We start from the raw sequence: 23,993 nt of genomic DNA, 5'->3' as shown, positions 1-23,993 counted from the left end.
TGCCCTATATCGCAGATGATCGTATAAACGTCAGAACTTTCTGTAGGGGAGCGAATGGGTTTCAAATTATGAATGAAGTTTCTCTTTAGATTATTATTAGTAGAGAAGGCAACATTACAATTGTATTTGTTGCGAAGCATGCGCTGAATCTGATAGGAAATGGGTCCTATGAAAGGAACAGAAAAACGTTTTTTTTGCGTTAATTTCAGTGCATGAGGTGTTGAGCGTGGTAGTTCTTGCAGTTTTCTTTTTCAGGATATCGTCCACTATGTTAGGCGTATATTCATTATTGACTGCTATGGTTTTAAGTAAATTAATCTCCTCATTAAACTTTTCCGTTGAAAGTAATACGGAGGTGGCTCGGTGGACGGCAGAGTGAAAAAATGCCATTTTTGGAGACTGTGGATGAAAAGAGGAAGCAGGCACGATTTGGTCAGTATACGTTTCTTTTCGAAAGATATTGAAAGTGATGTTATTGTCTTCTATTGGAAGCGTCAAGTATAAATAATGTAATTGGCGGTTATCGTTTTCGAGTTCAATAGTGAAAGAAGTCTTTTCATGGAGGTCGTTAAAAAGTTTAAATATATGATCAATTCTATCGGCGGGTCCGTTAAAGATGACTAGAATATCATCAACGTATCTTGTGTAAGAAAGGATACATAGTGAAGCGGCTGAGACACGGTTAAACAGCTTTTTTTTCCAAGGAATAAGATGTCGGCGAGGATGCCGGCTGAAGGGTTGCCCATAGCGAGCCCATCAGACTGCTGGTACAGTTGTCCGTTGAATTCAAAGAAGTTGTACTTGACAACGACATTAATGTTAAATTGACGTAAGTTTTCTTCCACAATGATGAGCGTCTCATGTACCGGGACATTGGTATACAGATTTTTAATATCTAAGGAAAAAAGCTTGGTGTCTGAACTGCATACTAAGTTTTTAAATATTTTAGACCAAAACGTGGCTGTTAGGAACGGAATAATTATTTTCGAAGACGAAGGATTTTTTCAAAGTTTCGTGTAGAAATCGGGCCAAATCGTGATATGCGCTATTCATGCTATTGGAGATAGGACGTATTGGATGATTAGGTTTATGAATTTTGAACTGGGACCGAAGTTTAGGGGGCTAAGGGTTCATATTGATGAATAGTTTCTTTTGGAAAGGTTTTATAAGAAATTTTGCATTGTTGATGGCTGACCTTACTTCTTTCTGTAATTTAGGAGTCGGATCATCATGCAGCTCCGATATGTTTTTTTCACTGAAGAAATTTTCAGTTTTAGAAATATACTCAGAAATATAAGCAATGACTAGACAACAACCTTTATCGGATTTAGTTATTAAAGCATTTGCTGTTTTAAGTTTATTATTAATGGAAGTTACTAAAATTATGTCGTTATGCGTAGCATTAGACAAAGTAGCTGAGTTTTTCTCTAGCATGCGGATTACATCATACGCAATTCTGGATTGAGAAGCATTATCTATCTTATTATAATAGAGACCGATTTTTAAATCAACAAGCATATTTTCTCTTACATTTCTGTCTGACAGGTTAGGCCTGACATTGTATTTTAGTCCTTTTCCTAACAGGACGTTTTCATTCTCAGTAAAGACGATGTTGGTTTTATTTAAAATTCTTTCATGAAAGATGTGACTGCTTTTTTGAAATGTATTCTGAGGGCATTTTTCATTACAAAGCGGACAAAAAAGACTGCTGAGCTTTTTCTCGTGTTTCTGCATCATACCTATTTTACAAATCTCTAGATGAAACTTCCTGGCAGATTAAAACTGTGTGCCCGACCGAGACTCGAACTCGGGACTTTTACCTTTCGCGGGCAAGTGCTCTACCAACTGAGCACCGAAGCACGACTCACGCACGGTACTCACAGCTTTACTTCTGCCAGTATCTCGTCTCCTACCTCCACCAGGTTCGCAGGAGAGCTTCCGTAAAGTTTGGAAGGTAGGAGACGAGGTACTGCAGAAGTGAAGCTGTGAGTACCGGCCGTAAGTCGTGCTACGGTAGCTCAGTTGGTAGAGCACTTGCCCGCGAAAGGCAAAGGTCCCGAGTTCGAGTCTCGGTCGGGCACACAGTTTTAATCTGCCAGGAAGTTTCATATCAGCGCACACTCCGCTACAGAGTGAAAATCCCATTCTGAAATCTCTAGATGTTCGTTAATTTGCGTCCACATGTTGTCAATATTAAAATTATAGTTAACACGATAAGTGTTTGTGATATTTAAGTACAAATGGTTAAGACGGTCTTTTTTAACGTACAGCTCTTTTATCCTATTACAAATAATATTCTTAATGATAGGTCTAAAGGACTTTGGATTTTTCTTACATACAGAAAAATTGGTATAGGCTTTTGTATAAGTCGGGACAAGTCCCCTTTCTTCACACTGCTCGTTAAAATAGATAGTCATACTTGTATTTAGAATTTTCTTTTTTAATTCTTTATATTTAGAAGCAGCCTTAGGTACCTGGGCAGGTAACAAACGTAAAACTTTGAACATAGCTGCTAAGGTTCAGTGACCGTGTCAGAATTATATTGTAACAAATATGCGCTTTCCTATCACATTCACCGCATGCTTCGCAACAAATACAACTGCAATGTTGCCTTCTCTACTAATAATAATCTGAAGAGATATTTCATTCATAATTTGAAATCCATTCGCTCCCCTACAGAAAGTTCTGGCGTTTATAAGATCATCTGCGATACTTGCTCCTCCTACTATATAGGGCAAACCGGACGTGCTTTCACCGTCAGATATAAAGAACATTTATTGAGAATGAACGGCACCAGTCCCCTGTATTCATCCTTTGCCGATCATCTCTTAATTACCGGACACGTGCCTAAAGCCATAGGCGATAACAATATTTTCCATACCGAAAAGAAGGGGCGTAGGTTAGATGTCTTAGAGGAATTGGCGATTTTCAAACATCTCACTCGTCGTGATGGCCTCATTCTCAACGAACAGCTGCAGCTGCGAAATAAAAACTTTTGTGACTATAAAGCCATTGCTTGATCTTTGATTCATATTTCCTCATGCAGTTTACCGAAATGTTGTTTTCCTGTGACATCTTTTCTGTTTTCTTGTATGTCATAACTAACGTTTTTACGTTACAAAATGTATCTCTATTTAAAGCAGATATATATTTAACTTCAACCTGTTATTATTAATGCTTACGTTATGCCTGAATCAGCTGCATCACAATTTCATGTGTGTAATTTTGAATGTACAGTAGCCTAGTTGTTTCTGCGGCTACGAGATGGCGCTCGTAGCAACACTATGTTTACTTGCCCACACTTTCTAAAGTGGGCACCTCGGTCTTGTTGCAACCATTGTCCACAGTACGAGCAGCCCTTAGCGGCTCGCCATCTGACAAGTATTCATGACGTCGCCTTTCCGGCTGAGATCTTTTTTACTATGTGACTTGTAAGTACTGCATCTTTTCGAGTCAGTACAAACTTTAGTTTTATTAATGTACTGTATACCTAATGTTTTAGTACAGTTAGCCTAATTCTGAAGACGACGCTCATAGTAGCGTCGAAACCAGGTCAATTTTTGACTTAATATTTGTGACCGAGGGCTTATTTGTTACAATATAATTCTAACACGATTACTGAACTTTAGCAGCTATGTTCAAAGCAGTTGATATCCGTTTGACCTATGGCAGCGCCATCTAGCGGGCGAACCATAGCGCCATCTGGTTTCCCCCTTCAAGCTAGACGAGTCTCGTTCTTTGAATTTTTTTCATTTGACGCTTATTTCGTGAGGTATTTGGCCCGGTCATTATCAATAGACCACCCTGTGTATCGATAATTTTAATTAAAATTATTTCAGTGCTATTAAATATTTCCGATATTATCGATCACCTCTCCCCAACATGAGAATAAGCCTGATAAAATTGTTCTCAATTAAAAGAGCGGTTGCAATGGCTTGCCAAAAAGGGCTACTAATCGGGGCATATAGTATCTTCGAAGTACCAGTGTCTTGTAAGTGTGCCACAGACGACAGCCAAGGAGGTCCTGCTATAAAAAGAAGTGGCACCTCATGTCATCACTTCTCATCGTCGTGCCGTATGGCGGACAACACTCACATTGGTATCCTAACGCTGTCCAGAGCGTTTGCACATACGTCTTCGGCCTGGAAGCTTATTGACTGGAGTAGAATTGTATTCGGTGAGGAGTCCCGCTTCGAACTAAGCCCCGCTGACCAGCGAAGAAAGTTATTTGGTCGTTTTAGAGTATAAAGTAATTTAATTTTATGTGCATGCTACGTATTCGTGATGTTATGATTTTCTTTATTTATATCATGGTTTACTGTTGTTACAGTCCATCTAAAGTGTAAAGGATACATGTAAATGGAGCATCGTATCAAAAGGAAAATCAAGGAGGTAGTTATCGGAAAAAAATGAAGCGGCTATACTTAAGTTAGTAGAACTTCTTTGGATACTCCAGAATCTACGCAAGGATCACCAAGTGTGAGTTCTTCAGAGGCTAGCGTTTTTCAAAACCAAGAAGAAGCTAAGGTACTGTAGTGCAAGTGACCTGCACTGATGAGTTGTTAGGACCTAAAGCTGATACTACTAATTTTTCAGCCTCAGGTGCTTCCGATGCGACTGCTGAAACTGCTACACCAGAACAATATCTAGCCACATCAACTGGGTCAGACTTTGACAGAAGCGATAGTGAAGTATTGGAAGTATTTATTCAAATAACTGTTCATATTGACACGGCGACATCCCGAAGTCTTTGAGCACATTAATACAGACTTCGAAAAAGTTCCAACAGTACGATGCTCAGTTCAGTCAACAGTCAGACACGGACTCCATCGTACCCAAAATATTTCCAAGGAGACGTTTAACACGAGAATAGTCCTGGCGCAGTGACAAATGGTGACAAAGTTTTACTAAGTAAGAGAGCTTATTGTCCCTCTAATAAACACTGAATTGCATCTGTTATCGTTTGTTTGAGAACGCACCGAAGTTTTACTCCTCCGGTGGTTTATTACTTAATTGCAACTGAGGTCGTCAGAGTGCTACACATAATCAAAATTTTTGCAAGTGAAAGGAGTCTGAAACAATACTTCAAAAATGACACACTATTAATAAAAACGAGGAAGAATATGTGGCCAAATAAACTAAAAAATGGCATGATATTCTACCAAGAATATTCCTGGCTAAGCAACATTAGGCGTTACATGGCCACATAGGAAATGACACCATTGTCAATAGAGGATTCTTTTCAAAAGTAGTGTATCTACTGGAAAAGCATAATCTTCTTCTCCGAGAACATTGTTTCAGTAAGAATAAAAAATAGACTGAAAAAGTCACTTACTTATATGTCATTAGAATTTCAAAAATAGATCACTGAAATTTTAGGGAATATAGTTCGCCAAAAGAAGTGTAGGTTAGATTAGGTCAAATATTACTCCACTATATCTGACAGTGCACTGAATGTTCCCCACAAAGATCAAATAAGGCAAATGTTTCTATACGTGATAAATAAGGAACGGGAAGTACGAGTAGTGGGATCTTTTATACATTTTGTTGAAAGTAAAAAAGCAAAACAGCTAAAGGTATTTGTGAGATGATACTAAGTAACCTCGATGCTGATGCGCATGGCATTATGAGCATTAACATTAGCTGTAGTGCCCGGAAGAACAGTGTGAACGCAGAAGTCTTATAGCTCAGTCGCTTACGTCACTCAAGTTCCTTAGAAGACAATTAACGCTCTCTTTCAGCACCCAGCCATACAAAGGGAGACAAACTCCAGTGAGGACTGCTGAATCATGATTAGGTGCAACTGAATAGCGGGGCTACCGATGCAAACATCAAGACAGACGAGTGAGAGAAATTTACTGAATAAATCTACTAATGTCTAACGCGAAATGAGATTTTGATGGGACACAGGAAATGTAAAATTGACGTCATACTCAAAATAATCCGACGTCGCATTTCATTATTACAACCTAAGAACAGGACGTGAATAAGCGGCTCCAGGGAAAGTGGGAATAAGAAAATTTTACAACGATTTCGTCACAATACTTTGAGAAAGAACGTCGTTCCATGGACGACGGTTATCAACAACAAATAACAACATAGAAAAGACGTACGCTGTGTTGGGCAGTAAACTGAAATATGAGAAGAAAAGTAACTTCCAACAGCATCTAAATAAAGGACTTAATAACGTTGAAGTGAAAAGAGAAGTTCGGGATTATGCAGGGTGTCCATAACTAAAGCTGCAGCTTCAAAGCGCCGCAGAGAGGGATCCACTGCTCAGGATGACGCCAAATTTGAACAACATATTCCTGAAGCAGGGGGAAACGTCATGGAACAAAACAACATTTACAAAAATTTGCCCAAATGATGGCGCTGTAAGAGTCAGAATATGCACACCAATAGACGCTCTTTTACAAGAACGGTGAGTGTGTGCCAGTAGCCCAGCAGAAGCTTCTGTCACACAAGTGTATGGAAAAAAGGCTGATGCCTATTAAGGGTCTAGAGAAAACGATTGCAGAATTCGACAGGTGCTTTTGAAGTGCATTGTGTTAGAGGAAGGAAAGCAGTTAATACGACGTTTGTTGATGATGTGGCCACAGTATTGAAGGAGGGGTCAAGCGACGGTACTCAGGCAGTGCAGGGGGACTGCCGGTACATTAGACATGCCTGAGAGCACGGTGCGTAAAATCCTATGAAACATCCTGCGTTGCTAACCATACAAAATTACCCACATTCAGGATTTGCTGCCTGCTGAGCTGCTTGCAAAACAAACATTGGCTCTGGGCGCACGTAAGTGGACAATGAACGGCCATGAAACATTCTGTGCACAGACGAACCCCGTTTTCATGTGAAAGGTTATGTCAATACTCAGAATTGCAGAGTATGGGCAACCGAAGAACCGCACGCACATTAACCGGTACCACTTCTTTTTGCAAAGGTGACTGTATTGTGTGGATTGGAGGTATTGTTTAATGTAGGGCCGCATTTTTTCGAGGAGGTGCGTCTTGCAGGTACCGTCACTGGCAAGCGCTATGATAGTCTTTTCCGCACCAACGTCAATCCAACCCTTCAACAGCGTTGTACATCCAGTGAAACGGATAATTCAGAGACATATCGTAAATGTTAGAATCATCAACCGTCATTTCGCTGCAGCCCGAACGTCCAGATCACCTGATCTTAATCCGTGTAACTTCCGGCTGTGCATTTATCTGAAAGATGTTGTAATCAGTGGTCCAATTACGAACATATCTGCTGTGAAGGCACAAATTGTGCAACACATTCTGAACGTGACCCCTGAGGCACTCAAATCTGATGTAGAAACATGCTGATTCTCCACCTCAGCTTGTGGCAGAAAACCGTGGACAGCATAATGAACATGACCTGCGCTAGTCTCACAACAGAAACGGACGTCTTTACGCGATTTTTGATCCCGTGAAAATTAAAAACCGATGTCGTCTTGCACTGTAAGCGATTTTTAGTCTCAGGACAGTTAATTCCGATTTCCCCCATTCGATCTTGCCGTGGTGGATGGGCTTACCTAACTAAGTGCCAGAACTGTTGATTGGCGAGTTTGTGCAGTCATGCACATTGGACAGAAAGGATTCTAATGTGCAACTCATACCGTAGCCGGTGTATTGCGATTCGTCTGTCATTTGTAACTAACTCAATTTACGTCAGGACGCTTACAGCGGTACCAACCGGTAAAAGTTCTGTATCTCTTTTCGGTTGTTTGTTTGTTTGTTCCATGACGTTTCACATGGCTTCAATAATTTTATGTTGTTTGATTGGACGCCATTCTGAGCAGTGGTTATGTTTCTGCAGCGTTTTGAAACTGGAATTTTAATTACGGACACCCTGTACTTTTTGTCAATAGCAGCCTGGTGAACAACGGTAGATACGACCATATTCAAGTCAAAGTACACACGAAAATACCAGAAGATTTCGTGGTGGACTAAGGAGATCTCCTGTCTCGGGTCACAGGGATGTAATTGACTCAGCAGTCGACGTCGCTGCTGCAGCAGCCGACGACCGATACGTCGGCGGGTCATCTCCACACAGCGCAGCTCACCGGCAAGCCGCGTCGGCTATTAGGTTAGATCAGATTAGATTAGATGTACTGATTGCCGGCATTGCAACGCAGGGAGCTGTCATCTGCTGAGCTGTACTCAGTCCAGAACTGGTATATCGTTTGCTTTTTTCTTGTAGAAGTGTTGTGTACATAGTTCCGCGTAGTCAGCGCGTACACAACGTTCCCACTAGAGAGCGCCCCGCTAAGCACAACAGTGCAGGTGCAGCGCTCGTCCATCTCCGCACTACGAGATGGCGCTGCCATAGAGATGGACCAAATTCTGCTTCCGCCGATCCGTGTATTAATATGTAACGCAGCCAATGAGATTGCTGCTAACGTAGAGCCTTTTCTCCTTGCGGATCACACTCGCGCAGTGATACATGAACGCGCGAGGTATTATAACGAGTGTAAAGACCTCCGGTTAGTCAGTATGCATTTGTCTGCATCAGTCTGTACCAGTCTATAGTCAAGTTTCAGTCTGCGCCTAATACGATTACCATATTCCTGTACATAGCCATGAAGATAAATGTATAGACACTTTTGTCAAGTATCAGAGATATGTGTGAGAATAAGATTAACATACCAATACCAAAGGAACTTCAGATTGTCAATTGTAAATAGCATCCAGAACCAAGTTAAGTAATTTTTATGCTTGTTATTATTTTAATAAATGTGTGCGAAAGTTAATCAAGGTTTGTTTAAGGTTGGTCACCGTCAATCTGCTACTCTAAGCATGCAAGTGGCATTTCTATCGTCTGATATAACGGCAGAAGATAAACACGCCACGATAACACCACGAGACATATTGCTGACACTCGCCCACTTCGTTGGAGCGACAAGTCAAATAATCTGATGGTGTGTGTACGGAAGGTCTTACTGTATGCACACCACAAAAAGCTTCCAAAACAATTGAATTGTTCTAGAAGGGTAGACACGAAGCATTGTCATTAAAAAAATTCAAAAAATAAATATTACTTTGGTGAGTATTGACATTGGAAGTATGGAAGTGAATGTAACTGCCGAATTTGCAAAATTAGAGAAGTTGATGACCAAGGTTAAAGCCACTGAGACAGATTTAACTACTACCATTAATACACAAGGGCGTAATATTTCGAATTTGTGTAAGGAGTTACAGATTGAAATAAATAAACAGTGTGACTTAGTAAAAAACAAACTGAACTGAATGAGCAGTTTAAAAAAGAACACGGGGACTTAAAATATTAAATGCTCAAACCTCAGGTACAGGAGGACGGGTAGCGGTGCTAGAGCGTGATAAAGAATTTAACGAAACACATTGACTAGTTTGGGGAACGGCTACGTGAATTAGTGGAGCACTAACTACAAGAAAAAGTTGAATCTGCCATCGCTACTCCTAATTATGTAGAGGATGTAAAAGCTTACGAGTTCCAAAAATTGTGGGATGAATTAGAATGGGGTTCCGCGTACCAGAACAATTTTGAGACAGCATGTAAGTTCAATGAAGCCTTTAAGGGAGAACTTTGGTATTCGAGTGAGCTTACTAAAGTACACAGTGATCGTAAACCTAAGAATGATAAATATTTAACTTGTAATTAGTACACCGGTGAAGATTTCAAATTGGATTTCAGTGATGCGGATGGGTGTGTACTTGCCAGTACTGATATACATACGTGTTCTTTATTTAAAGTGTGTTGTTTTTGTAAAGAATGTAAACAAAATGAAAATTTAAAAGAAGCTTTACGCAACGAACGTGTATTTCTTAATCTGTTTTCTGAATTCGTGTTGGTTGGAAGGATAAAGTTTATTAACAGTAGAGGCTGTGTAAGGACACTCATACTAAGCTACGTAGGTGAGATGTATACAAGATAAATACACTACTGGCCATTAAAATTGCTAAATCGCGAAGATGACGTGCTACAAACGCGAAATTTAACCGACAGGAAGAAGATGCTGTGATATGCAAATGATTAGCTTTTGCCGCGCGGGAATAGCCGAGCGGTCAAAGGCGCTGCAGTCATAGACTGTGCAGCTGGTCCCGGCGGAGGTTCGAGTCCTCCCTCGGGCATGGGTGTGTGTGTTTGTCCTTAGGATAATTTAGGTTACTTAGTGTGTAAGCTTAGGGACTGATGACCTTAGCAGTTAAGTCCCATAAGATTTCGCACACTATTGAACATTTGAACATTTTGGAATCGGTGGGTTCAGGAGGGTAATATGGAACGCTCTGCTGGATCCCAACGGCCTCGTATCACTAGCAGTCGAGATGACAGGCATCTTATCCGCATGGCTGTAAAGGATCGTGCAGCCACGTCTAGATCCCTGAGTCAACAGATGGGGACATTTGCAAGACAACAACCATCTACACGAACAGATCGACGACGTTTGCAGCAGCATGGACTATCAGCACGGAGACCATGGCTGTGGTTACCCTTGACGCTGCATCACAGACAGGAGCGCCTGCGATGGTGTATGCAACAACGAACCTGGGTGCACGAATGGCAAAACGTAATTTTTTCGAATAAACCCAGGTTCAGTTGACAGAATCATGATGGTCGGATCCGTGTTTGGCGACATCGCGGTGAACGCACATTGGAAGCGTGTATTCGTCATTGCCGTACTGGCGTATCACTGGGCGTGATGGTATGGGGTGCCATTGGTTACACGTCTCGGTCACCTGTTGTTCTCATTGACGGCACTTTGGACAGTGGACGTTACATTTCAGATGTGTTACGACCCGTCACTCCACCCTTCATTCGATCCCTGCGAAACCCTACATTTCAGCAGGATAATGCACGACCGCATGTTGCAGGTCCTGTACGTGCCTTTCTGGATACATAAAATGTTCGACTGCTACCCTGGCCAGCACATTCTCCAGATCTCTCACCAGTTGAAAACGTCTGGTCAATTATGGCCAAGCAACTGACTCGTCACAATACACCAATCACTACTCTTGATGAATTATGGTATCGTGTTGAAGCTGCATGGGAAGCTGTACCTGTACACGCCATCCAATCTCTGTTTGACTCAATGCCCAGGCGTATCAAGGCCGTTATTATGGCCAGAGGTTGTTGTTCTGGGTACTGATTTCTCAGGATCTATGCACCCAAATTGCGTGAAAATGTAATCACATGTCAGTTCTAGTATAATATATTTGTCCAATGAATACCCGTTTGTCATCTGCATTTCTTCTTGGTGTAGCAATTTTAATGGCGAGTAGTGTATTAATAAACCGTCAAACTGCAGGGCCTGATCCCTGTCTGGAAATGCAGGAAAGAAGTGCTATGAACATGTATCCGTGAATGGATAGTGTGCGTCCAACGACAACAAATCGTCCCGGAACACAGAGCAGAGTTGCATCCCATTCTCGTCGCAACAGGTGCTCACAGTGGCCTCCAATGGACGCAATGCAAGCGTTCACTTGTCGCACTCATTTGCACATCCAGGACTCTGTTAGAATAGTGTCACGGGTGACACGGACATGCTGATGAAGGGTGTGGACATCAGGAACCGGTAAAACATACACAAAGCGTTCCAGATGCCCTCAGAGGTAAAAATCCCAGCGGTTAAGTTCGCTAATGGAAATGTCGTGTGGCTAGGGCCTCCCGTCGGGTAGACTGTTCGCCTGGTGCAGGTCTTTCGATTTGACGCCACTTCGGCGACTAGTACGCCATCCAACAGGTCCTCTGAGTTCCACCCAGTATCCAGATATGATGTTGTTGAGGTGTCGACGGACTGTAATGTGGAAGTGGAGTGGTGGTCCGTCATACGGAAACCACACAAGCTGCCGTACTGCCAAAGTCACGTTCACAAGCAGGCTGGGCAGAATATTTTGCAGGAAGTCCTCCGTCGAGGCGCTCTGGAATAAAAACCGGTTCAAAGGCGTGGTCGCAAAAATCCCTGCCCACACATTGACGCTGAACCGATATTGACGAGACGCCTAAACCATTCTCCGAAGATTGTCTGTAGCCCACGGATAACGATTATGCAGATTTATGATGCCAGTTCTGGTAAAGGTTGCTTCGTCGGTAAGTAAGACTTACGACAGAAATCCCATAATTGTGATGGTCTCGTGTAAAAACCACTGACAAAATCCTTCCCACAAAGGGAAATTCGCTGCTAATAGTCCTTACACTTGTTGCATGTGATACGGACAATAGCGGTTGTCATGCAAGATCCACATAATAATACTTTGGCTAACACCTTGCTGGCGGACCATTTGCCTTGACCTTGTACTAGGGTTCGTCTCAATCAAATCTGTATAAAAATATACAGCTTACAGTTGCAGGTTAACTTTATAGTTTACCTATGTTTCAACGTTAGTAATAACGTCTTCTTCACAACCTGCAAAAAGTTAATTTTGTTTTCTTTATTGTGATTTTGATCACATTATACAAAGGCGGGCTAGCAGCAGCATAGTACGCCGCTCTTCAGCCCTTAGTTTTACAATAAGTATTACATATAGGTAGCACAGAGAATACAATCAAATAGGCGGGCAAAAAATGTAGACACTAAAAAACAAGAAAAACATGGAGCCGTTCACGCTGGACGAGAAATATCACTAACACTAGTTGACACTGCGCACATAACATGGATGTCGGCGACGGCACACGTGAACAGTGGTGGCGTGGCGGCGAGAGAACACGAAACACAAACGAAGGCACACACACGAGACACTGATGGCGATGATCTCCGGCGCGCAAATGTTCACTGAGCGTGTGCGAGTTCGGGGACCTGCCAAGAGAGGAGGAGGAGGAAGGGGAGTGGGAGAGGGAGAGGGGAGAGCAGAGAGCAGAGATGCCAGGGGCAGGGGAGATAGGGGGAGGGAGGAAGGGGGAGGGGAAGCCCGGGGGAAGAGGGGTGGAGGAAGGGGGATGGGGGAAAAGGAAAGAGAAGGGAGGGAGGGTGCCTAAAGGAAAGGACACAGGAAGTGGGGTGGATCAAAGTTGATAGGAGGGGTAGATGGAGGGGAGAAGGACATCATCAGGGAGGGGGAGCTGGCGGAAGCCACCTTGGGAGAGCGTAAGGAGGGTGGAGAGATGGAGACCTGGTGGGACGTGGGAATACAGGTGCGGCAGCAGGCGGGGTTGGGAGAGGATGGGTGAGACAAGCGGGTGAGGAGGATCGAGTTTGTGAGAGGTGTACAGGATCCGTATCCTTTCAAGGAAAAGGAGGAGGTGGGGGAAGTGGATGAGATCGTACAGGATCCGCGTGGGGGAGGGGAGATGGATGCGATAGGTGAGGCGGAGAGCATGGCGTTCAAGGATTTGGAGGGATTTATAGGGGGGGGGGGGCGGAGATTCAGGCCAGATGGGCGTAACAAAGGATAGGGCGGATGAGGGATTTATAGGTGTGGAGGATGGTGGAGGGGTCCAGACCCCACGTACGGCCGGAAAGGAGCTTGAGAAGACAGAGTCGGGAGCGTGCCTTGGCTTGGATTGTCCGGAGATGGGGAGTCCAGGAGAGGCGACGGTCGAGGGTGGCGCCAAGGTACTTATGGATGGGAGTGAAGGTGATAGGATGGCCATAGATGGTGAGATAGAAATCAAGGAGGCGGAAGGAAGGGGTGGTTTTGCCTACAATGATCGCCTGGGTTTTGGAGGGATTGACCTTGAGCAACCACTGGTTGCACCAAGTGGTGAACCGGTCAAGGTGGGATTGGAGAAGGTGTTGGGAGCGCTGCAGGGTGGGGGCAAGGGCAAGGAAGGTGGTGTCATCGACAAACTAGAGAAGGTGGACGGGGGGCGACGGCAGCAGCATGTCCGTCGTATACAAAAGGTACAGAAGGGGGGAGAATAAAAAAGTTAATATTATAATGTGCTATTTAATTATATTACATATGGTCATCCTACAGGATGCAACGTGTAGTACTTACATAAAATATTATTTAAATGTCTCCCTAAAACAAGCCATGTCGTAAGTCAACTCTATAAAACTTGATGCATAACCATAAGGTTTTGTCACTTCTGTTAAACAAGCTGTAGCAAATTCACTTTAAGCCCGTTGTATGGGCCTCATCGTGATTCTAGAGACTGCGGACCGCGAGGGCTTCGCGGTCTGCCTCACAGAGGGCGGCACGCATGCGCGAGGCGTGTAGAACCAAACTCTTATTACGCACGCGTCAGATAACATTTTTGCTATGAATTAATTTTATGCTTTACTATTGTAAATTAATTACAGTATCCAGCATGACTACGTTTTACATTCTACTACAGAGCCTTATAAACTGACTAACAAATCTCATATGAACATCTGTAGGAAAGGTTCTATTATCACAGAAACTGTAATGGTCACATATATTATGAATTATTGTAAACCTAATATAGGCTGGAAGCCTTCGAAGTATGCCCCTAGTTGATCGTTCAGTAAATTGCCTCTATCTGTAATTAGGTGTGCATGAATTTGTAGTTCCTCAAGCGTATCGAGTCTATAGCCCTTAACTTCATGATGTAATAGCTCTATGTCACGTAAAGGTTTAAGTGAATGAGCCATTTGCACCTGATGGTTCCGCAAAGGCTGACCCCCGTGTTCCTACGCCCTTTATTGGAAGATGTTCTTTAAACCTTACTGCTATAGCTCTGCCTGTTTGACCTATGTAATAACATGGGCAATCATCACACATAATCTTATATACGCCTGATTTCGCAGACTTATCACTGTTTTTCTCAAGGGTATGAATCAAATTTCGCTTTAAACTATTACTCGTCGAGAAGGAAATTTTAAAACCTGAAATTTCCAACAGGCGCCCTATCTTGTAGGAGACATTACCTGTATAAGGAACCGACAACCATTTCTTTGTGTGATCTTGGGTTTGAGTATTTGAGTTTACTAAAAATGTTAAAGATCAATCAAATGTGGTGCACGCCACCTCCCTGCACATTCTTCTGTCTGAAAGGACCCATAATCTCACAAACGCTCAAAAAGGGCTTGAAATTTTGTGTGATGTTGTTGGTGTCTATGAGGGTTCTTGTTTTGGTACATCCGTGCTGCCTCTCGACCGATTCCATCTGCTCCGCCGTACACAAACACTACCTCGTCTCGTTCCCGACATGATTACCGGACCATTCTGCTGCTTACAGTACGCTGCGTCAATCACACAGCCTGCAGCACACAGCAACACCCGGCACGTGGTCAGAGGAACTGTCATTCCACAGCGCCATCTACCACGACAACGATACATTTACTGACACAACTGCATAGGATGTTCCCTCTCCCATTTCCAGTCAGGAATCCGTCCCAGCAATTTGTCGGTTTTATTTACGTTTACCCTATACACTTGTAAAGCAGGAAAAGATTTAAGGTATAGCTATTCTCCTGACCCTAGAGGAGCCTGTCATCTACTCGGCTGAGAGCACAAAAAAGATCATTGCAGATGCAGTGCCCCTCAAGTGAAACAGTCATCGAACTGGAAAAAGAGCTAGGGATTATTTTAAAGCCGTAGGATAAATTTTTACGATTTCATTTATTTTTATTACGAGGGCAGTTCAATAAGTAATGCAACACATTTTTTTTCTCGGCCAATTTTGGTTGAAAAAACCGGAAATTTCTTGTGGAATATTTTCAAACATTCCCGCTTCGTCTCGTATAGTTTCATTGACTTCCGACAGGTGGTAGCGCTGTACGGAGCTGTTAAAATGGCGTCTGTAACGGATGTGCGTTGCAAACAACGGGCAGTGATCGAGTTTCTTTTGGAGGAAAACCAGGGCTTCTCAGATATTCATAGGCGCTTGCAGAATGTCTACGGTGATCTGGCAGTGGACAAAAGCACGGTGAGTCGTTGGGCAAAGCGTGTGTCATCATCGCCGCAAGGTCAAGCAAGACTGTCTGATCTCCCACTTGCGGGCACGCCGTGCACAGCTGTGACTCCTGCAATGGTGGAGCGTGCGAACACACTCGTTCGAGATGATCGACGGATCACCATCAAACAACTCAGTGCTCAACTTGACATCTCTGTTGGTAGTGCTGTCACATTTGTTCATCAGTTGGGATATTCAAAGGTTTGTTCCCGCTGGGTACCTCGTTGTCTAACCGAACACCATAATGAGCAAAGGAGAACCATCTGTGCGGAATTGCTTGCTCGTCATGTGGCTGAGGGTGACAGTTTCTTGTCAAAGATTGTTACAGGCGATGAAACATGGGTTCATCACTTTGAACCTGAAACAAAACGGCAATCAATGGAGTGGCGCAACACCCACTCCCCTACCAAGAAAAAGTTTAAAGCCATACGCTCAGCCGGTAAAGTCATGGTTACAGTCTTCTGGGACGCTGAAGGGGTTATTCTGTTCGATGTCCTTCCCCATGGTCAAACGATCAACTCTGAAGTGTATTGTGCTACTCTTCAGAAATTGAAGAAACGACTTCAGCGTGTTCGTAGGCACAAAAATCTGAACGAACTTCTCCTTCTTCATGACAACGCAAGACCTCACACAAGTCTTCGCACCCGAGAGGAGCTCACAAAACTTCAGTGGACTGTTCTTCCTCATGCACCCTACAGCCCCGATCTCGCTTCGTCGGATTTCCGTATGTTTGGCCCAATGAAGGACGCAATCCGTGGGAGACACTACGCGGATGATGAAGAAGTTATTGATGCAGTACGACGTTGGCTCCGACATCGACCAGTGGAATAGTACCGTGCAGGCATACAGGCCCTCATTTCAAGGTGGCGTGAGGCCGTAGCATTGAATGGAGATTACGTTGAAAAATAGTGTTGTGTAGCTAAAAGATTGGGGAATAACCTGGTGTATTTCAATGCCGAATAAAACAACCTCTGTTTCAGAAAAAAAATGTGTTGCATTACTTATTGAACTGCCCTCGTACTTACCTGAGTCTCTACAGCCGAATTACCTATTTATTTAGGTGTCAGTTCAAGTTAAACGAGGGGGTTTGAACAACGCGACAAACAAAATGGGCAGTACCTACAGTTTTCAGGAATCAGCTGTTAGGTTAAACGAATTAAAGATGATCTCTGGAGCTGCAGCTATGGCACCTGAACGCTGTGTAATCTCTGGAACATGATGAATAGTACGAGACATCGTAAATATGATGAGCTCAACTACTTATTAACCTTGTTAGACTATTGTTGGAGGGAAGGGTTGTTTATTTGTGTGCGTGGTAGGTTTATTTGGAACCAACAGTAATATTAAACAGCGTTTTAAGGCAACACATTAAGTTACACGAACACTATATTTTTACGAATAGACAATGTTTTTTGACACATTATAAATTATAGGATCATTTACGTTATTGTTTAAAAACATCTAGGCAGCTTCAATTGAAAGAAGGAAAGAGAAATGGGGACCATTCCCTCAAGGAGGCTGCGACATGCTGACATGTAAACGGGGAGAAGTGGCCAGCATATCAATTGTTTTGTCGCAGAAGCGATGAAATTAGGCAAAATATAGTCGGTTGCACGTACGTATATAACAAGAGCTATAAAGATGAAGGGATGAAAGAGTAAGAGAAGCTATAACGTCGTATTCTTTACCTATTTCACGTTTTAAGAAGAGATAGTTCCGAAAGAAAGGCTGCCATGCATGGATAGAGAAGAGTTTTTCACTATTTTATGGCTCGCTGGGAACACGCTGATGGTACCGTACGTTCAAAACAAAAATAAAGCAGTCATTTTAGTGTTTACATGATATATTCGACACTAATCTATATGAGAAGAAAAAGTCAGAGGTTATTTCATTCTACAACAGCATAAAATCTGGAGGAGACAATGTTGACATGATGGCAAGGCAATATTCAATTAAACGAGCTACTAGGAGATGGCATAGTGCTATTTTTTGTGATATGATAGATACGGCAAGTATCAATGACCATGTTCTTTACTGGAATATAGCCACCATGCAGGAAAAAAATAACAGAGCAAGGAGGCAGTGTCTAATAGGCCTTGCTAAAGAAATGGCAACACTACAAAAAAGTGGAAGAATCAGAATGCACAGAAAAGAACTAAGGCCATAACAGGTACAGTAAACTCTAGTGGTTTTCAACATGTGCTGAGATTCTGACAGGGAAGTGGATGGGGAGGAAGAGAACTAAATGTGTCTTGTGTTCACGGAAAACAAATTGAACATGTGATGGCTGTGGTGACTTTGTATGTAACAATCATTTGATGTGAAAATACTTTGTAACAAATGTCTTGGTCGTTCTGTGAAATAGGACTGTGAGATATTGAAATGAACACTAGAGTGAAAAAACTTTGAATGTTTTATGTAAGATTTATTCTATAATTTTCTTTCATGATCTGTATAAGTGTGAGACAACATTCCACATAACAATTATCTTATAACTTTTTCATGATTTATTTAAGTGCAACAAATAAGGAACTTTATATATCAACTTCCTAATTAGTTTATAACAATAAACAATAGAAATATCAGTAAAATAAAGAAAAAAACATTTTAAAAATTAGAAAACAATAAATAGCTTCCGTATAAGAATATAACAGACATAAATTGCTGGAGCTACACATGACGCCCATACAGAGTTTATGTGATTCTCGAAGAAACTGGGTACTGAGGTTAAATAGGATGCTTGAAGTAGGAAAATTGAAGAATGATACTGAATTGGCTATAGAAAAATTACTCTCCTTATTTCCTCAGAGATCAAGTAAAATCACACACCACAACACTCATACTAGGGATTATCAGAAATGTCATAGCAAAATCAATGAAAACTACCTTAAATGTTCTCAAGTGCTCCAATTCTGATTGTACTTTCAATAAAATTTTCAGCTCATACCGGTCATGATATATACAAAACTAGTGATACGTCTTAATGCATTATTTTTACATCACTGCAATGGTAAATGAATTGGTACCACGCTGTACCACTCTATTGGAATTCTGCATGTTTTGAATGTATTGCTTTCTAGCTCTGTATCATACTTATAATTACATACTGAATATTGTGAAAGAATTTTCCATAACACAGCTAAACATGCTTTTCCATATGCACATTAAAATAAATCTGATAAATATACAAATAGAATATATGAGTGGTTTCTGTCATTATTTCCTGCATAGTGGTATTAATGTGAATCAGAATATGCAGTTGGTATATATGTTCATTGTTCATGTTAACTCAAACTGCTCATACTGGAGCCTTTTGGCAACTCTTATATCACATCAATGTCTATACATGACAAATATGTGCAAACTAAGCATTTCAGACCTCTCAGAATTGACTCATTAGTATACACTGGTTACATATATATATATATATATATATATATATATATATATATATATATATATATATATATCGTCACTATAGTAACAATAATAATAATTAAAAAATAATTACAGTACTATGACATAAATAACATCTATAAAGAGATCAGTGGTAATTATAAATACTCTAACAACTATAATTAAAAATAGATTTACTTCTCTCTTTCAGTGTCATGGACACGAGACAGTAGAAGAATAGTTGTAGAGAATCAAAGGCATGTGGGATAAAGTGGAAGAATGCTTGATTGGAGCATGGAACTTGCCTTGAGTCTCAAGGCAGTTCAGAGGAACCATGAAATCTTTAACTCTCATACTGGCGTGTTTGTTTAAAGGTTTGCCTTCGATATAGCAAGTATGAACTTTATTCCTGGTGAAAAGGGAACCACATTTTTCCATTACCAAGAATTTATGAGTTTTTCTGACTCTTTGAAAAAAAAATTTAGGCAATGAATGGCGTTCTCATGGATGGACAACAACAGAACATTACTACATAGGATTATGAGAAACGACTTCATTAATATTTTTTATTGTGACAGCCTTTGCCTAGTATCTTACAATATTCCATAATGTCTTTCTATAATTGTATTTCTACATTCAGTTATTGAAGTTAAATTGTAATGAGTCTGCTGTTTAGAATGTACCAAAATATTGTTATTACTTGGACTCATAATACTATCAATATTCAAAATGTGTTTCAGGACCAGTGCTCACGTCATTCAAAATGTTCAAAAGAGTGTAAGCATTATTTTAAAGGCAAGAGTTGACGTTTGTAAGACATTATTGAAGGTGAACGACAAGCAAATTATGTAAGTAATCGGCGGAAGGCAAGTGAACAAATGTACAAAAGTACAGTACTGCTTGCCCAACTGGAACCTGTTGCTGGAATGAACAGTCGAATCTGTGAGGAACCTCCAGTGGCGTCAGCGACATCTGAAAGACGAAATGCGTTTATTAGGAAACTTACAGCAATGCTGTTACATTTCGTAAGAGTCTGTATTCCTCATGTTAGGCATACTGTTATGATCTATGAGGCACGCATACCAGAGGCTCGGGTGAAGTAAGGCAGGACGCTGAGTGGAGCCGAGTAGTTGGTGAGCCAGATAGGGCCCTCTATGATAGGGTGTTTTGGGTCGGCCTCGTCCCTCCAGCTGCCTCTGGGCAGGTAGATGTCGCGGCTGACGGCGCCCTCCTCCAGCACCGGCGCCACCAACAGGTCTTCTCCAAGCAGGAACTCTACACAGAAAACGGCACATGTCACAACCGTCTGAATAGTCCAGACTCTTGGTAAGAGACGAGCAGTACGAAAGTGCCAGACACGTAGTGGTATCACGATACAACATATTAGTTCCTTAGTATTCACCAGTCCAGTGTGTGAGGCTATGCAGTCCACTATGCTGAAATCCAGTTTCGGTACTGTGTTATTGGAATCGTCATTGTTTCCTTAATTTGAGGTTAACATCAAGCATTCCTATGCTCTGCCTGATTCACAATCTCTACATAAGTTACAGGGAATGGCATAAGTTCATATGCTGGATTTGCATGTGCTGACAAAGTTGGGGGTGATTCGGTTGCTCCTAGCGTAGAACCCGTAATTCTATATCCGACCTTCAAAAACCAAGCACGAAATGTTTATATTCTCTCGTTCGAACGCGCATACAATTGGACCTACAGAAGAAAACTGAGAATGATTTTTCTGTATGAAATTGAATGTAGTTAAATTGTACTGCGATTCGTTTTCGCTGGAAGCCCCGCTTTTCGAGTTATTCAGGAAAAAAGTACAAAAGTGACCTTCAAACGCACCACCAGTCCCACACTCACTCCTAGCTAGTCAGATTTCCTGTTACGTTGGCCGGCCGGAGTGGCCGAGCGGTTCTAGGCACTACAGTCTGTAACCGCGCGACCGCTACGGTCGCAGGTTCGAATCCTGCCTCGGGCATGGATGTGTGTGATGTCCCTAGGTTAGTTAGGTTTAAGTAGTTCTAAGTTATAGGGGACTGATGACCTCAGAAGTTAAGTACGATAGCGCTCAGAGCCATTTGAACCATTTTTTTGTTACGTTGCTCGTGGTACTTCCTCCCACCACTTTACAAAAATTTCCGACGACACGAACTATTCGCGATATTCGACCTGTTTTCAGTCTATTGATTGGGCAGTTACATCATTATTAATTGAAAGGTCCTCTTGACGGTGATGAAAGGAAAACTATTTTTGTAAACGTTACGCTAAAACATATTACGTTTTGCATTTCGATCATTTACAAGCACTATAGATTCGTGGTCAGAAGGCCTGAAGAACACAACGATTTAATTGTTTCTTTTGTGCTGTTAAATCTTCACTATAAAGATGGTGTTTTCCTGAATAAAGACCTAACACTGTACACCAAACTGATGGTGTACAAAGCTGTAGTCATTTCCACCCTGCTATATGGTTACGAAACCTGGACGTTATATTGCTGTGATCTGAAGAAACTAAAACGCTTCAACCAACAGAAGCTAAGATATATCATGAATCTGAAATGGGATTTCATACCCAACACGGCTGTTCTTGAGAAAGCAAAAACGTATAGCATGGAAGCTCTTATCATTGGGCATCAACTCAGATGGGTCGGACATGTCCAGCGCGCGGATGAAAAGTGACAAGACTTCCACGCCAAATGCTGTACAGCGAAGTGAGAACAGGTAAAAGGCCACGAGGTGCGCCTCTCAAACGTTATAAGGATCATTACAAGAAAAATCAGAAAAATTTGAACATCGATCCGCGTAACTGGTCCACAATAGCAGAAGATCGAAGTCACTGGCGCTCAGTTACCTCGAATGCTCTTCAAAACTTTGAGCTGGAACGTCGAAGAATGGAGAATGACAAACGCCAGAGACGTAAACTCCTCCAGGCTGAGCCACGTCCTCCACCTTCCATCAGCTGTAATGTCTGTGGCCGCCTGTTCCACGCAAGGATTGGATTGCTAAGCCATCAACGACACTTCAACGCCTGAACCGTGACAAAAAAAGCTCAGGAGAGAAATAAAAACTCGGATACGAGTATCAGCCGACGACGACGCCGATAAAGATGAACATGGAGTCTGTGATATCGTTACACAGTCGATACCGCATAGGGTTCGGTCACCGTCGTAGACGCTGAAGTTGGCAGCACAAGTGCAGCGGCCGTCCACCAGCGGTCGCTAATGCAACGTTCGCTTTCCAAACGCAAGCGGCGCCAGGCCCGCGACTCTTGTGTGGCAGCACCCACCAGGGTGCGAGACACAGCCGCGTGTAGAGGCGTCGTCTGCAGTGGCAGACCATGCACTCTCCAGTTACTCTCCAGTTACCCTCCAGTCACTCTCCGGGGCCCAGCCAGGCCAGTCCACGACGACGCCAGCGGAGCCACTTAGCAGTACAGTGATGTACATCGCTATTCTGTGTTTACCTGACCTCAGACAGGGGATGTCAAATTGATTCCATATTTTTAGATTTCCAGAACGCTTTCTACCCAGTTCCTCACAAGCGTCTTCCAATCAAACTGCGTGCCTACGGAGTATCGCCTCAGTTGTGCGACTGGATTCGTGATTTCCTGTCAGAAAGGTCACAGTTCGTAGTAATAGACGGAAAGTCCTCGAGTAAAACAGAAGTAATATCCGGCGTTCCCTAAGGAAGTGTTACAGGCCATATATTGTTCCTGATCTATATTATCGACATAGGAGACAATCTGAGTAGCCGTCTTAGATTGTTTGCAAATGATGCTGTCATTTACCGTCTTGTAAAGTCATCAGATGATCAAAACGACTTGCAAAATGATTTAGATAAGATATCTGTATGGTGCGGAAAGTGGCACTTGACTCTGAATAAGGAAAAGTAAGAAGTTATTCACATGAGTACTAAAAGAAATCAGCTAAATTTCGATTACGCGATAAGTCACACAAATGACATCGAAAAAGTACAAAGAAGGGCAGCTCGTTTTGTATTATCGCGAAATACAGGAGATAGTGTCACAGACATGATACGTGAATTGGAGTGGCAATCATTAAAACAAAGGCGTTTTTCGTTGCGACAGGATCTTGTCATGAAATTTCAATCACCAGTTTTCTCCTCCGATTGCGAAAACATTCTGTTGGCACCCACCTACATAGGGAGAAACGATCACCACGATAAAATAAGAGAGATCAGGGTTCACACATAAAAATTTAAGCACTTGTTTTTTCTCCCGCGCACCGTTATAAAGTAGAACGGTAGAGAGACAGCTTGAAGGTGGTTCATTGAACCCTCTTCCAGGCACTTTGTTGTGAATAGCAGAGTAATCACGTAGAAGTCGATGTAGATGTAGATACTTCGCTTCACAGCTAGGACAGGTAGCTTTATGAAATTTTAACTTCAGTCAAGGAAAACGGATTTATCGAATAGAGACTTACAATTATGCATGTCAAGGATATCAACAGACAAAGGACTTTGTACTGTACCACATGCATATTTTCAATGTGTAAGCTGACTATTCACAACACAACTATTTTACAGTGATGTTTGTTTATTCGTTCGACGTTTCTTTTATGCAACAGTTCCTGTGCGCTTCCCTGAAGTGAACTGTTTATTGTACACGTGTCTACCACTCAGTCACATGAATGGTGCAGGCTTTGGCAGTTGACCCTGAACGTAAATAAATGTAACATATTGCGTATACACTGGAAAAGAAACCATCTACTGCCTAGTTACACTACTGATGACAAATTTCTG

At 42.2% G+C, this 23,993-nt stretch overlaps 1 protein-coding gene across 1 annotated transcript in view; it reads right to left on the bottom strand.

Annotated features, from left to right (window-relative positions):
- Nucleotides 1-20,065: 20,065 nt before the first annotated feature.
- LOC124805471 (myogenesis-regulating glycosidase-like) overlaps nucleotides 20,066-23,993 on the bottom strand; it is a 35,232-nt gene continuing 31,304 nt past the window's right edge. Inside the window, exons 6-7 of the mRNA XM_047266035.1 lie at nucleotides 20,317-20,508; nucleotides 20,066-20,205 (exon numbers count right to left, since the gene is read on the bottom strand). Coding sequence (XP_047121991.1) covers nucleotides 20,078-20,205; nucleotides 20,317-20,508 — 320 coding nt within the window. The 3' untranslated portion in view covers nucleotides 20,066-20,077. The remainder of the gene's footprint in view (nucleotides 20,206-20,316; nucleotides 20,509-23,993) is intronic.

Source organism: Schistocerca piceifrons, chromosome 7, assembly GCF_021461385.2.
Source record: "Schistocerca piceifrons isolate TAMUIC-IGC-003096 chromosome 7, iqSchPice1.1, whole genome shotgun sequence".
Taxonomy (NCBI): domain Eukaryota; kingdom Metazoa; phylum Arthropoda; class Insecta; order Orthoptera; family Acrididae; genus Schistocerca; species Schistocerca piceifrons.
Note: the sequence above shows the minus strand (reverse complement) of the source record. Positions and strands in the feature narration are given on the sequence as shown.